This window comes from Plectropomus leopardus, chromosome 13, assembly GCF_026936395.1.
Source record: "Plectropomus leopardus strain MGB_pleo_1.0 chromosome 13, ASM2693639v1, whole genome shotgun sequence".
Lineage (NCBI taxonomy): Eukaryota > Metazoa > Chordata > Actinopteri > Perciformes > Serranidae > Plectropomus > Plectropomus leopardus.
Window position 1 is genome coordinate 8,988,807 of NC_142188.1, and position 15,514 is coordinate 9,004,320.

Genomic DNA, 15,514 nt, shown 5'->3' on the forward strand with positions numbered 1-15,514 from the left:
CTGAAGCACAAATTAAAAGCGAGCAATGTTGGCTGAAACCTAAATTTATCTCCTATGTAGATAAACTTAGGTTTTGGCTATTTTTTTTAACCTTGCCCTTTTTTACCCTAGTTAGCACCGCTCATAAAGCATCATTATAAAGTACAATAAAAGCTGTGAGTACATGGAAATTATGAGTGATAAACATGATGTAACTTTTAGGGTTAAATTCCTCATTAAGGACCATCATCATGCCAAATTGGGCTTAGATTTATTCATTAGTATTTTCACTGATTAGCAGGGTATATAACAATAATTCATTAATAATCCTGTTCACTATTTGAATTACTTTTTTTTTTTATACTAAAGTTAGTGAGACTCAAAACAATAAAGCCACAGCAGAGACTCCATCCCTGATGAGGTGAGGAAACAATGTCGCCCTCTGCTGCAGAAAATCCAAAATGTGCATCTATTCTATGTGACCTCTGAAAATATTCAGTATTTTAAACTGTAGTGGTAAATTATGAGGCATTTTTTCACTTATCATAAAACGAAACATATCTTCATTTACTAACTAAAGGGAGGTCATTTAATCATATTTCATTGGTCAAACTGCAGTTGAGCCTGCAGTCAGCTCGAGGATAAAAAAAATAAAAAGTCAAAGAACCACAAAAACACGAGATAAGTTTTATGAAACGTCTATTTACAGGAGATACAAATACAGTAAATATGAACATTTAAAGCCCTCTTGAGGATGAACATTTATTAAAAAATATACAAAAACTTTTTAAAAGTCACAATACACTATATATATTTACATTCAATTCATTTTAAAAAAGAATAAAATTGTACAATTTGTGTATCAGTCTGCGTTTCTTTCTTTTGGCTTAAGATCTGTTTGTCGCTCACAGACGACAACAGTTTTAGACAGATTGTCCCAGCAGTGTAACAACAAGTGCTTCAGTAAGTTGATTCAGGTGCGTAAAGCCAGTTCTGCAATGCCGCCTGCACATACAGAAACCATTTCAGGCCGAGCTCAAGTAAGTCAGTCCAGAGAGAGATGACCCGTCCAGTTAAAACAGTCAGTGGATAAAACCTCAGTGGAGCTCCATCACAGGCGCCTGATGTTCCTCTTGCTGCGGGCGCTGCCTGGTATGATCGGGGTCGTTTTGGGGGTGGCGAAGTGAGGTCGAGGCTGAACCACTCTGCAAGGCGTTGAGCCGTGGTAGGCCGCCTGGCATTGGGTGCAGAAGTCGAAGAGACAGCTGGAGCGCGTGCACGTGGCCCTCTGAACCTCTGATGAATGTGTCGCTGGTGAGCCGCAGCGCTTGCACTGACGCAGAGACTCGTGCTGCTTCAGACTGCTGGCAGCCTGGACAGAAGAACAAAACACACGTACATTTAATCAAACTGGAGTCAAAAGGATGAAAAGTACCTAAGTGCATTGCGACGCTCCACCTCAGCTATTACAGGCCTCCAGCAGCTAAAGGTAAGGTAGATTTAAGACTTTCTAAACACCACACAGAATAAAGTTTAGAAAAGATGACTTTTTATCCTGTGAAAAAGTTAGATTATGTAAAGCAAATGTGGAAAAAATAACCTGTTTTAGTGCAGAACACATGAAGGACAATAAACACATGATATTATAATGTATAATATAAAGTGTCCATTTGATTTACAAACAGAGGTGGGAAATGTCCAGCTTTCTGCACGATTGTTCATCAATCTGCATGTGAGAATCTTCTGCTTGGATTCCCATCATGATGAGTTTAAATGTATAATTTTTTTAACAGAAAAAGATGCTACCAATTATTTTGAGACTTCCCATGTCTTAGCATGAAAAGATTTTTGAAAGATTGATTTAAGTCAATTTAATACCAATTAAGGCCTTATGTTTAGATTAGGCATTTCAGGGATCCACAGGAACCCTGTATTAGCACGTTTCACTGTGTGCTATAATGTGCCTTTATACTAGGGCTGCAACAATTGGTCAGCAACTACTGAAGTCACTTGTTAGATGAGTTAGTTATTTTTCAACTAAAAACGCTGAACATATGATGGTTCACAGTTATCAGATGAAAGAATTAGCTGCTTTTTCTTGTCTTAATTATTGTAAACTGAACATATTTTGCTTTAGGAAAGTGCGATGAGCATTTCTCAGTTTTTATGCAGCATTTTTCTCCTTTTTTACCATGGCTAATTTGGTGAATACTGATAATTTATACACAGATGCTCACCTGTAAGTATTCACTGAAGCGTGTACACTGAGAGTTGGGCGTGCTGCCCTTCTGAGAGGGAGTCGTCCGCCGGTTCACCCTGCAGCTCGGTGTGGATGAGGAAGAGGGGGATGATGGTGTGCTCGAGGAGGCCAGGGTCTGCATGCAGGACAGCACCACCCTGGACACAGCCACGTCTCTTGTTAGACCACAACTCCTTTGTCTCAGAGAGCTCCTTGACTCCTGAAAAGAATTCAAAAAGGGTAACATATTAGAGCATGAAGAAACATGAAGTTAGCATTTTAAAAGCTTTGAACCAAGCATGCCTAATATGTAGAACTCGGCTTATGGTTGGATTTTTTTGAGTCAGTGCACTTGTGTGGGTTTGTGTGCGTTTCCTCACCCTGAGTGCCTGCTCGGCTCTTTGACACCTGCTCAGAGCTGCTGTATCCTCACAGATGATCTTTCTCCACGTCCGGCTCACTTTCTTACAGCTATGAGGTGAGAAAAAGTGAACACATGGTGAATATAGAGAAGAAAAAAAAGTAGTGACTAGGAAAAACAAAGTAGAATCACAGACAATTTCTCACAAGTATCTTCAATAAAATTCTCCCTAAACTTTTACTTCCATTTGCAGTTTAAGATTTCATGAACAAAGCAACACAACTTTAATTTTACAGTCATGAACAAGGCAACACAATTTTAATTTGACAGTCTACAGCTCAGTGCCACCTTAAACGCCCTTTAAACCAAATTGAAATTTTACATTGGTCATCCCCTGTGAGTATTCATTGTCTCTCCACATTGTGAAGCATTTGTAGTTTACCTAATGAGGTCCATGTCTCCCAGCAGGGCCAGGATGTTGGTCAGGATGCTTCTCATGTTCCTGGACAGAAGACATGAAAACATGTCGACGTAGTCCCGGCCCATCTGACCTCCGATCACCCGATCCAAAAGATGATCCTCTGCTACCTTTGAGACGATGCTCCAGTCATACCTGAGAGGCAGGAAAACAACAGTAAATCTCTGATTTTAACAAACATTTTATAGCCGTCAAAGTCTAAATATATTATGTGGAACTTAGTTTTGGTGGATAAATTCTGCCCTGGGGGTAATTTAGTGACTTTGGCCCCCAAAATTTCTCTCAGGAAAGTCTGCCAGTGTTGGACTTGATACCTGTGGGATTTGTTAATGTTCTATAAAAAGGGAAATAATGGGTGTTTACTGTTTCTGTCCAATGTTGGAAAACAAATTCCCACTCCCTTTAATAATTTTTTTTCATTGGTAAGCTCTAACTAGGGCAGAAGATGTTATGATAGTATTCTGCCTCTATATACAGACAGACCAAGAACTGTTAACTCCTTGCATTTACAAACTGAGTGTGTATGTGCGCAATAATTTTACAACAGGAGGAAGTAAAGCCTTTGTTGCTGGCTATAAAGTCACAGTTTTTATAATGCAAGTCTACCTTTTATTTTTTCGATAGCCCTTGGCAAGCTCCTCACACACAGCCCGCTGGAACTTCAGAATAGGCAGGTTGGGGTCGCTGTGATGGTCGGACGGGGTGGATGACAGCGAATATGCTGCTGTTCTCCTCTTATGATGATCCACAGGAGTGGAAGCCGCCACCACACACACTGGATTACAAGAGTTTATCCTCCCTTGACATTTAGAGGGAGACTTCTTTGGTGATATAGTCTTTTCTTGATGTGTGGCAGGAGCAGAGGGCTGTGGGTTTGCTATGTTTTTTCCCTGGATGTGGTCATCCTCGTCATCCACGTGATGATCATCAATCTGACTATTGTGCAAAGACAGATAGCCGCTGTCCTCAAACCCTTCTTTCAGAGTCCTGTCGTGCTCCCCGCTGGTGCTGTTTTCCTTATCGTGGGCTGCTGTGGTGTTGTTGTTAAGGGGGAACAACACTGTGGTCGCTCCAGCAGGTGGACACTGAGGTTTAATGGGGATGGGCTCTTTCAATGGGGAAGCTTTCAGGTGAAGCAGCCTGGACTCTGCAGCAGCAGCAGAGCTTTTCTCCATGTTGTTGGCCTTGGTAGCCTCGTAGCGAGGGCATTTCATGGTGACTGTCTCACAGTGAAACATACACTGAATGGAGGACACAAAGAAGGAGATTTTTAGTTTTTAAATATTGAATGCGACTGTAAAATAGAGGTTTTTGTTTGCTTTTTCTTCGCTTTTGTTAGTTTATTTTCAAGTTGATGGGGGTCAGTTTGTGTAAGCTCACTCTCCTGACACTTTTTTGGTTTATTTTATTCAACTGTAGTTTATTTAGTTTTTAAATATCTGTACAAATAAAGTAAACTAAACTATACTGAAGTAGCATGGATTTTCTTGTGCATGCTGACTTAGCTCTTAGCTCTTACCTCTAATCCAAGACAATTACCACGTTTCCCAACACGGAAGAAAGATATGACATATGGCTATATCGTTATTAAAATGTTGATATAAACTCTAAATACAACTGGAATCTATTCTGCCAAATATTTTGCTAATAATCTGTTTTGGCGCGACGTATCTAGATTTGGCGGAAACGTAGCAGTGACGTGCACATCCTCCTCTACGGTTTGCAGTCTTCAAATACAACCGTTGAGTTATTGTGTGATTGTATATTGTTCACATGGCGATGTGATGTGTTGCACGTTAAGAAGTAAATTTTAAATGTCAAATACCCTGAATTAACGTTACTAACCTGAGTTTGAGCGCGTAACGTTACGGTGGACGTGTGGGAAGTAGCTTGCTAACGTAACGTTACCAGGTCAGCTCTTACTTAATTAACATTAGCGTTACATATAGAGCTTAAACTACAATGTTAGCACTAATATATTCTTAAATGCAGCATAGTTTCAGTTCGTATTCTTAAGTAAGTTGACATTAAATACCGCAAACCCGTTAGATAAATTAATAACGTTACCCCTGCTCGCTAACGTTTGTGACTCAACATCGTAAAACTCGTCGATTAATATTCGCAGTTCTGAGGCTGGAAGACGATAACTGACCTCTCTTACCTTATTATTCGTTAATTTCGTTATCCAAAGCGGACTCTTTCTTCCCTCCTTTTAGCCGCTGAGCTAACTTTCTGCTGCTGCTCGCTGTACTCAGATTAAATGCTCCTCAACTGAATGTCCGCCAATTGCTGCAGCTATTTGAAATCGGTGCGCAAAAGGCGCAAACCAATCAGAGCAGAGCGGGTGTCTGGCCCTTTAAAGCGTCGACCAATGGGAGCAGAGAGTTCAACATTCTGGTGGTGACGTCAGCGCGCAGGCGACGTGGTCCCACTGATGTTTCCCATCCGACGTGAAACAGGGATGATAAAACATCTCCTTTCCAAGGGTTTTAGCTTCCTTCCCGGTTTGTTTAGTACATATTTAGGAATATTATCGAGAAGCACGCCTCCTGACTTTTGCTCAAGGACCATGCCAGTCTAATTTTGACTTTTTACCATAAGTAGAGCTTCCTACCTATATGAAACAAATGTTGTGGAGACAGATAAAACTTAAATTTTGAATCAGTCTGGTGTGTTTAGAAAAGATTACACTGGTACTTTCCATCTCATTTTTTTTTTTTTTTGAGAGGAAACGGAAATCCCTTCACTTGTTTAACCAGTTAGTAGAGCTTCCTACCTATATGAAACAAATGTTGTGGAGACAGATAAAACTTAAATTTTGAATCAGTCTGGTGTGTTTAGAAAAGATTACACTGGTACTTTCCATCTCATTTTTTTTTTTTTTTTTTAGAGGAAACGGAAATCCCTTCACTTGTTTAACCAGTGACCCAATTTCTGTCTCTCTGTCTCTCTCAATACAACTCAATTCAATTTGCTTTATTGGCATGAATGTTTGTAAAACAATATTGCCAAAACCCCAGATACAATTAAATGATGACATAAATAAATAAATAAAAAAAAGAATTAAAATCAACAGCAATCCACTGGATAAAAAAAATAGACACATAAATCTCTCTCTCTTTATATATATATATATATAAATTCCTTTTCGTGCAATCTCTAGTCAATATGTGTGTTTTTGTGTAAGTATTGCGGCTGTCCATACGTGTGTGTACTGAAAACACTTCAATATAGTTTGGTTATGACCTGAGTGAGGATTTTATCCATGGTTGTCATTGCCTGTGATGTACAAAGATCATGAAAAGTTGAAAGTGAAACAAGGCACAGAGCGAACTATATCGAAAGTATCACATCCTGTAACTCCCCCCCATGTGGTTTCAGTGAAAGAGCCACTGACACATTCCAGACGGAGGTGTGAACTGGCTGTCCTGTGAATGACTGGTCCTTCAGCTCTTTTTCTTAAACAGTGGGATTCCTGACAAAGGTAAGAGGTACATAGTTAAACACAGAGCTGAAGCTCATTAAAAGCTCCACATATTCAAGAGGACCTGCAGATTCACACAGTACTCCTCTGTGGTTCATCACTCTCAGCAACCCTTCCCTAGACAAAGTGTAATCCTGACGCAAAGAAGTAGAGTGGCTGAAATGAGAAAAGTATTTGAGGCCGGGGACAGTCAGACAGAGACTGTGAGGTTGTGTAAAGGCTTGGGTAGGAGGCACCTTCTGAGCACTGACGCTTAACATGTTTGCATAAGTGCATAATGCTAATTAAATGGTGATCCCACCATCAAACCAATTTACAAGACCACAGAGTCATTTCAAGGCAAATCAGGGCAATTGCCCTAAAAAGCATCACTGCCTGCTATTAATGCCTTTTAGGTGGACTACGAGTATGCAACATATTCACTAAAGTGAAAGGACCTCATGTCTTGTGTCCCTTGTAATAACTTTATTCTTTGGTGATATTATACTATTATTTATTATTTTATTTTATTTTATTTTATTTTATTTTATTTTATTTATTATTTATTTATTTTTTTCAATTAAATTGTATTCTATTGAAAATAGCTCAAAAAGACACACAACAAAATTGTATCAGGTAGTACAGGTTATGTCTGAAAAATTATGTTGTGATCTGTGATCTGCAATTTGCACTTAGTCTAGATATCTGAAGGATTTATGTACAATGCACACATACACTTGTGGCCATTAAATCAGAGGCATAGAATACATCCTATAAATATATATAATGTCTATAATTTTGTCTATGTTTTTTCTTTGCTGTCTTTCTTATACCTTGTTTGCAGTGTACTGTTTCTTGAAGAGAGCTGAACTGGGCATTGTAGGAGTTAACTACCTCCAGAGGGTGGCAGTAATGTAACACCAAAGATGCAAGCTGCTGTAAAAACACCAAAACAAACGAAGAAGAAGCAAGCGCGTCATATTCAACATGTCTGCGCCCTTCAGCAAGGTGGTAAAGCTGCAATATTATTTCAACAAGCATTAATAATCAGGTTTTAGACGGTCTTTGGAAAATTATTGACTGAAACCTGTTTCGTTATAGTTATGTCTACGCGTCCGATAACATGATAAATCCGACGGAGCCGTTTTAACGTTTGTTATATAAATTCAAGATCACATTTTAGACATCTGGAAGCCCTCAGTCAGTTGTTTACTTCCTCAAATGCAATTCTTTAGATTTATAAGTTAATATCACGCTGGTAATCGCAACAATAGTTATTTAAATTTCAAATTGATTTTTTAGTCTGGTTTGTAGTAGAAAAACTACTAAATTGAATGTCGTTTGCGACGTGAGCTTACTACAAAATGTAAAATATCATCATAATAAAGCACTTTTGCCGTGAAACATTCACGCCGAATTTAAGGATGCCTTCATTGAATCCATAATATCTTCTAAAATAGTACTTAAATTGACATTTAATTTTGCTAGGCATAAAAACATTTAAAATCATAGTTTTTTTGAATGGACTTTGGCCGAACGTTTCTTCCGGATCAGAGAGGATTATGTGCCAAAGCCAAGTCATATCGAGCTTACATTGTTTTGCCACATAGTGAATCTTCTAAACAAATCCGCTCACACAATGGCTTTCAGGAGAGCGACAACCCTTCTTCAGTGTGGAAAGGAGTGTGTCTTCAGTCTATGGATAACTCATTGTCAGAAATCACCAAATGTCATGAGGAAACCTGTCAGTTTTTATGAATACTCCAGTAATCACTGTGGCAGAACTACAAGAACTCTTCACACCGGTACACCTTTGTTGGTGGCTAAGTTGCTGTCTGTGGATGAGCTTTTTGCCAAGAAGTCTCTGCAGGAATACCTGAAGAACATGGAGACAGAGTACACTGAATGTTTGAGAGCGACCACCAGCAGTGAGACAGAGGAGCAGAGCAGTGAGGACGAACTGAGGGCCAAAAGGACCAAAGTGTCCCTGCTGGCTCCTCTCATCCAAAGCATCAAAGAGCTGGACACCAAACAGAAAGAGATGGCTGAGACCAAGATGCTCCTGAAAGGTGAGACTGCTCTGATTCTGCCACACAAAGACAAGAAATAGGAAGGGATATGTCGAATAATTAAGACACAGTTCCATTTATTTTGAGTCAATAGACATTGTTCATCAATCTAAAGTGGTGAAGTAAGTAAAACAGTATACTTGTGCTTAGATCTATTTGCACACGACATTTAAATACTCATTCAAATACTACTGTAACTGTATGGGAAGGCAATTGTGGATAAGAACCTTAAAACGCTGTATGTGCAGTTATATATTGTGATATGATGTTGGGGTAATGCTGAGCATTACAATAACATTCATTGCAATATATTGCGATTTATTACCTTTTTTGAACTACAAATTCAGGAAAAATACATTATTATTTGTTTTTATCGAACAAGATTTCTGTTCATTTTTGTTGCAGCAGCATGAATTTAGTAGTATAAAAAAAGCAGTTGATTTATCATTCTAGTGGACTGCTAAAAGTTTAATTTGTGTCTGCAACAGAAATCATTTGTATAATACAATATTGTTACTTGGCACCTGTGTTTTGTTGCAATATTGCTATGCAAAATCCTCCAATACTCTGTTGTATCAGTTTTTTACCCCCAGAAATTTAATTGTCTCAATTCATAAATTGTCATTTTGCACAACCCTAAACTTTACTGTATGATTTTTTGTTTCTCTCAAAGATGAAGACCCAGCCCTGCGAGAACTGGCGGAGCTGGAAAGTGAAGGATGTTTGCAAGATATTCAAGATCTTCGACAAAAGGTGGAACTGCAACTCTCAGCTACAGGAGCATAAAGTAACAGAACACCAAAGACAGATTTGTAACAGCAGTTTGTTGTTAACCGATAAGCAAACTCAGATGATTCCACTTCTTATATATTCAGTTATCACACATCACATTTATTTGACATCAGTGTTGTCGTCAACCTGCTTCACTGATCAGATCCTGGACCTGCTGATCCCTGAGGAGGCGGCGGATATGAGCGACCTCGTTCTGGAGGTTACGGCCGGTGTCGGGGGTCAGGAGGCCATGCTGTTTACTGATGAGGTCTGGAAGCACTTCTTCATATCATTTATTATTTAAAACAGTTCTTGAAATAGTGGACTTTTTTTTTGTTTGAGTAAAAGTAAGTCAAAAGTAGCAGCATATTGATTAAAAACTAGGATGATAAATATATTTCAAAATAAGTGATATGATTCAACATCAGGGCATCAGTAGGAACTTCAGAGCATAAAAAAGCGATTGAAGAAGATCAGAGGAGAGAGGACTCATTGTGAAGCAAGAAAACGAAAATCCTTTCTCTGTTTGTTTACATTTCTGTCCTCTCTTCAGGTGTTTGACATGTACCAGGGCTTCGCTCAGCACCACGACTGGTCCTTCGACATCCTGGAGCACATGACGAGTGAATTAGGTCAGTGCACACAGACACAAGTGATTATTGCCAGACTGAAAACACAGTTCACACAAAGCACAACAAAACTTTTTTCCACACATTTCTGTCGTCACCTTTAATGTATCTGGAAGGAGACGTCATGGTTTTTGATATCCTAAAACCTCGGCTTTCTTTTGCCTCAGGCAGACCGACCTTTTAAGGCAATATTATTTATGCAACTGTCACGTAAAGACCTTAAAGGCGGAGTCAGAGATTCTGGAGAAAGATTGATGATATTTGAACTCCACACCAAAACAAATAAACTCCTCCTGTAAATGGTCCCATCAGCCTCCCTGTTGCTCTTACTGCGTTTGTCTTTGTACATCTATTGCTGCCTTCATGTGCTCCTTGAAAATATTGTTTTACGAGTTACAAGTACATGAACGGCTGTCCAAAGTTATAATTACGAGTGAGAAATTGGGAAATTTTGATACCCGAGTTGTAACATTTGTGTGGCATTCCAGAGCAGCAGAAATAGCAGAAAGCATGGAAACGGTGTCAGCAGTCAATTTTTGTTGCAGTTACCTCTGCAACACCTTAAGCCCTTATTCACTGAGACAACAGGGCCATAAAGCTAGCTAGCTAAGCAAATATTAGCTGATTATAATGTTATTTATACCTATAAACAAATCAAAACCTCAACTACATGTCTGATGTGTATTATATGTGCTTTGTTCTGCCGCTAAAACACAAAGAGGCTCTGTGCTACTTGCTTTTGGTAAAACATCAGCCATGACAAAACAACCTTTTTACTTCTAGTGTCCATGTTTGTGTTTTTTTTTCTGACCAGAGCGCTTGAATGTGTGTATGTCATAATTATGACTGCACAACTGGGAAGTATGATATTTCTAAGCAACACGAGAGGGAAGCATAAGGACTTTCCCCTGTCCTGTGCACGAGCAAGACCGAGCAAGTTTTGTGTTAGAATCACTGACTGCATCTTTAACAAGTCTAGTGTATTAAGTTTCAGCTATTATTAGTATTTAGTATTAAGCTGTTGAGTCTAAAGGACAATTAAGTAATTAAGGAGTCAGGATAAAATGCTGTTAAAAGTGCTGGATTACTTGTCAGTGTCTGGATTTTCTGTTGTTTTGAACATGTCAGAAACATCATAGAGTGAATTAGATATCGTCTATTCTTTCTTTATAAGAAGGATGAAAAGTGAAAGAGGACAAACACATTTTTGTGTCTTAATTAGGGACTGATAGTGGGGATGGGATTAGAAAAGGATAGTGTTATATGTCAACAAAAAGTGCAAAACCCTGTGCTGTCTTTTACGCTAAAAGCACCGCTGCATTAACTGACTATGAACACAGAGAGGAGCCCTTTCTGTGCCGCAGACGTGTGGAGTGTCCACTGAGGTTTGCCATCAAATGCTGATTAACTTTAACTTTTTTAAGACACATCAAAAGACACTTTTAAAGTACCTCTCTTTGAAATGCCCACGTATCAATACCAAGTATTCACTTATGATTCGGTATTGTGTGCAGTATTTTTTTCTGTGTTTTATGTAGTTTTATGTTGTATTGTCTGTCTTGTGTCTTCTTCTTTATGTCGCTTTATTTCATGTACAACTGCGTGTATTATTTGTCTTGTGTGTGTCTTTTCTTTTTATCCCCTTTTTTAAATTTTTATTTTATTACTTTTTATTATCATGTCATTGTGCGGTGTATTTGTTCTGACCTGCCGAGGGCCTGCAGATGAGAATTTGCTGTAAAGAAAAGAAAAGTTTGAAGTAACATTTTTTGGTACTTTTTGGTGCTCACCTATGACCAGGTGGACTGCGTCACGCCTCAGCCAGCATCAGTGGCCCTCAGAGCTACAAGAGGATGAAGTTTGAGGCTGGAGTCCATCGAGTTCAGAGGGTTCCCAGGACTGAAAAACAGGGCAGAATGCACACCAGCACCATGACTGTGGCTGTACTGCCCCAACCCACTGAGGTACAGCTTTACACCAGTCAGGGATGGCACAAACAACCCAGTTAAAACAGCCCAGCTCTCCAACAGGAATCATGACAGATTAAGTATTAAGAAGAGCATGCATTTCCTGTTGGATTGAGATGCTGGATGGAAATGATTCACAATATCACGTAGAAAAGATTAGTTTGTAGTGAATGAAAGCACTCAAATATGTCGGGTTGTGTTGGTTGTTTTTTATATTTCAACCTGCTGAGGCAGCATTTCATATCAAAATACAAAAATGCAGGTTTAAAATTTTGAAATATTAATTAATTAATATTATATTATAATATATATATTATATATATTATAATTGTTATTATATTTATGTATCGTGTTTTAGTGTGACTCAGTGAAGTTTTATCTCATTTGTTTTAATTTTACTGCCTTTTTAGCTCTGTGTCCTTTTCTCGTTTTAACACGGATTTACCGTGCAGGTGGAACATTTAGGATTAGGTTTGTCTTTTCTTCTCATCTGCTATTAATTAAGATGTAAGTAAATTGCGGTGTTTGTGTGTTTCTGTCAGATCTCTTTCACGCTAAACTCAAAGGACCTGAGGATAGAAACTAAGAGAGCGAGCGGAGCTGGAGGCCAACATGTGAACACCACAGACAGTGCAGTCAGGATTGTCCATCTGCCGACAGGTAACAACTGTAACCACCCTGTGTTGTAATAGATAGAACATACTTTACAGCTTATTTTATTTTACAGTGAGACACTGTAAAACAGATGGGGGCATCAGGCAGACTCTGTCCCCAGTGAAATAAAATATTTTAAACTTATTTCTTCTTTATTTTTAGATCATAAAGCTTGACAAAAAATGATAGATTGGTCTCTATTTTTTCCCAACACTGGGGACCACAGCGCTTATCATAAATGTACTTGATAGATTGTTTAAAAAAAGTGCCATTTAATGCAGCAAACAGCCTAAGCCATTTGTAATTGGGATTTCCATTTGAAAATTTCTCCAACATGGGAAATGCAACTTTCTTCTCCTATATTACATTTTTTAAATGCAAAGTTTTAATATTAAAATAAAAACCTCAGAAAATCAGAGGCCATGTCTGAACTGATCTCCTTGAGGTGTTGTCTTATGAATTTTCTGTGATATGTGTAACAATCAAGGTAGGGCTTTGGTGCTGTCTACACGGGTCTGTATTTCTCTGAGTGTTGTTATGAAACGAGCATAACTTTTCAACTACATCTTTTGGGATGCCAACATAAGAATAGGCCTTTAGTACTTGTTTTATGTTTGATAGGTGTGGTTGCAGAGTGCCAGCAGGAGCGTTCCCAGATAAAGAACAAGGAGAAAGCCATGAAGGCTCTGAGAGCGAAACTGTACAGCATGAAGCTCGAGGAGGAGACCAGCAAACGCTACAACCAACGTAAAATACAGGTGGGACTCAGAATAAATACAGAAAAATACAGTATACTGTGATCAACAAGTGAAGACATTCAAATATTATCTAAAATACAGGTGTGACAACTGATTTTTTCCCCCCAAAATATTAAAAAAGGTTATTTTTGAGACACGGAGTTCTTAACCAGCCAAAAAATAAATAAATATAGCTCTATAAATTTGAATGTTCAACTGATTTTGTGGGTCTTTCTGAAAAAAAAAAAAGGCAAAATAGACAAAGCAAGCCCAAAAGTATGCATGCAAAATAAAGTTAAAATATTTTATACTAGTAATGCTACTACTACTACTACTACTAATAATAATAATAATAATAATTATGCATGTACAAAAAATAAAATTCAATAAAAATATTTTTTAATAATATATATATATATATTTTTACTCTTTTACCCATTTTTCTTCTTTCTCCTCCTCCAGATTGGCACAAAAGGCAGGTCAGAGAAGATTCGGACGTACAACTTTGCCCAGGATCGTATAACAGACCACCGGATCGGCATGACGGTTCATGACATCAAGAGCTTCCTGCTGGGTGAAGATCTGCTGGACGAGATGAACTCCTCACTACAGGAGTTCTCCAATCAGGAGACGCTCGCAGAACTGCTGGGAGAAATCGACTAGGAGGGCTCATGAGTTTGGATCTGAGGAACCTGCATTTTGATGATATGGAAACTTTTTTCTACATGGTTTAGCAAAGTAATGATGCTGTAATGTTGGCCATTCCTACTCGGCTCCTGGCAAACAACATCTAGCCTTGTGCAAACACATTTCCAGGAATGACAAAAGTGGCTAATAAAATGACTCTACAATGGAGTGATGGTAACCTCTTATATTTTAAATTGAGCTTTGATAATAGTAATGACTCATTAGTCGACCATGTGCACCAACACCGGAGTTTCTGTTCCCATTTATTCAGCAGCAGTATCTCTCAGACGCAGACGTGTTGTGCTATAGAGCTTTTATTGAACATCCACAGACTTTGCAGCTTCTTCATATATTTAAAGAGTAACAGTATGTGTTTTGCTTATTCATTTAAAATGTGTGTGTGTTGCCTGATCTTGAACAGCTCATGTATGCTCTTAAGCTGTAAGTATGTGGACACCCAAACACTGCCCTGAAATATGATGAAAATTTGCATAAATTTCCTGCTATAACAGCATCCACTGCTCCAGGATGCTCTCCACAAGATTTTGGAATATGACTGCAATGATGATGTGCTCCCATTCAGCCAAAGGAGCATTAGTAAGGTTGGGCACTGATGTAGGGTGACATGGCCTGAATTGCAGTCGGTGTTCCAGTTCATCCCAAAAGTGTTGAGTGGATGGGGTAAAGTTAAGTTGTGCACGCTAATAAAGTTCTACTACAGCAAACTGGATTGTTTTTTATGGATAAATTTGCAGATTATTTTCATAATCAACTAATTGCTTGGTCCTTAAAATGCCCGAAAACAGTGTAAAAAAGTCCATGTTGACTTATTCAGTTGTTTGTTTGCCCAAGCAACAGCCCACAACCCAAAGGGCTTCAGTTAACTGTCGCAGAAGACTAATAAAACCAGCAAATATTTACATGTGAGGAGCTGGAACCAGTGAATATTTTTGCTATTGTTTCTTAAAAATGACTAAAACTCTAGACTAGAAGTACAATAAAACTTTCCACATGCTTTTGGATACATTTTGTATTTTAGTCTTTTTGCTTTAGTTTCAGGCAGTGGTGAAATATAACTAAGTACATTCACTCAAGTATTGTACTTAATGCTTTGAAACCTGAATGACATCAGTTTCATTGTGCTGTGTTCAGACACCTTTCACAAGCTATTTAACCCTTTGAACCCTGAGCAATTTTTTAAAAAAAATTCTTTGATATTAAAAAAAACATTCAAAAACATAGGGGAAAAGACATTAAACAACAAGAAATGTCACACAAATTATGAGAAATTAGTAAAAGGTGACAAGACAGTGACCTGAAAATTTGCTTTAAAAATGATGGAAAAAAGTGCAGAAAACAATTAACAATTTGTATAAACATATATTTTAAAATTATTTTACAGAAAAAATGTGGGATATATATGTGTTTTTCAAATTTGAGTGAATAAACGACTTTATTTTGAGCAAACAAAAACAAAATA

The 15,514-nt window shown here is 38.2% G+C and overlaps 2 protein-coding genes across 3 annotated transcripts; one reads left to right on the forward strand and one right to left on the reverse strand.

Annotated features, from left to right (window-relative positions):
- Window positions 1–661: 661 nt before the first annotated feature.
- fbxo5 (F-box protein 5) lies at window positions 662–5,376 on the reverse strand. Of its 2 annotated transcripts, none has more exons than XM_042502316.2 (6): window positions 5,219–5,376; window positions 3,664–4,298; window positions 3,022–3,192; window positions 2,599–2,689; window positions 2,217–2,438; window positions 662–1,351 (listed from the first exon to the last, which is right to left on the reverse strand). In XM_042502316.2, exons 2-6 carry the CDS (start codon window positions 4,293–4,295, stop codon window positions 1,091–1,093), a joined length of 1,377 nt encoding a protein of 458 aa, XP_042358250.2. In that variant the 5' UTR covers window positions 4,296–4,298; window positions 5,219–5,376; the 3' UTR covers window positions 662–1,090. The 2 variants fall into 2 exon arrangements, with proteins under 2 accessions (XP_042358250.2, XP_042358252.2); XM_042502318.2 differs by having other exon boundaries at window positions 5,210–5,358.
- Window positions 5,377–7,464: 2,088 nt separating this feature from the next.
- On the forward strand, window positions 7,465–14,956 carry mtrf1l (mitochondrial translational release factor 1-like). Its single transcript, XM_042502247.2, has 8 exons — window positions 7,465–8,589; window positions 9,263–9,342; window positions 9,524–9,628; window positions 9,914–9,992; window positions 11,790–11,953; window positions 12,499–12,616; window positions 13,232–13,368; window positions 13,810–14,956. The coding sequence occupies exons 1-8, from the start codon at window positions 8,160–8,162 to the stop codon at window positions 14,008–14,010; spliced, it is 1,314 nt and encodes a 437-aa protein (XP_042358181.2). The 5' UTR covers window positions 7,465–8,159; the 3' UTR covers window positions 14,011–14,956.
- The last annotated feature ends 558 nt before the right edge of the window (window positions 14,957–15,514 follow it).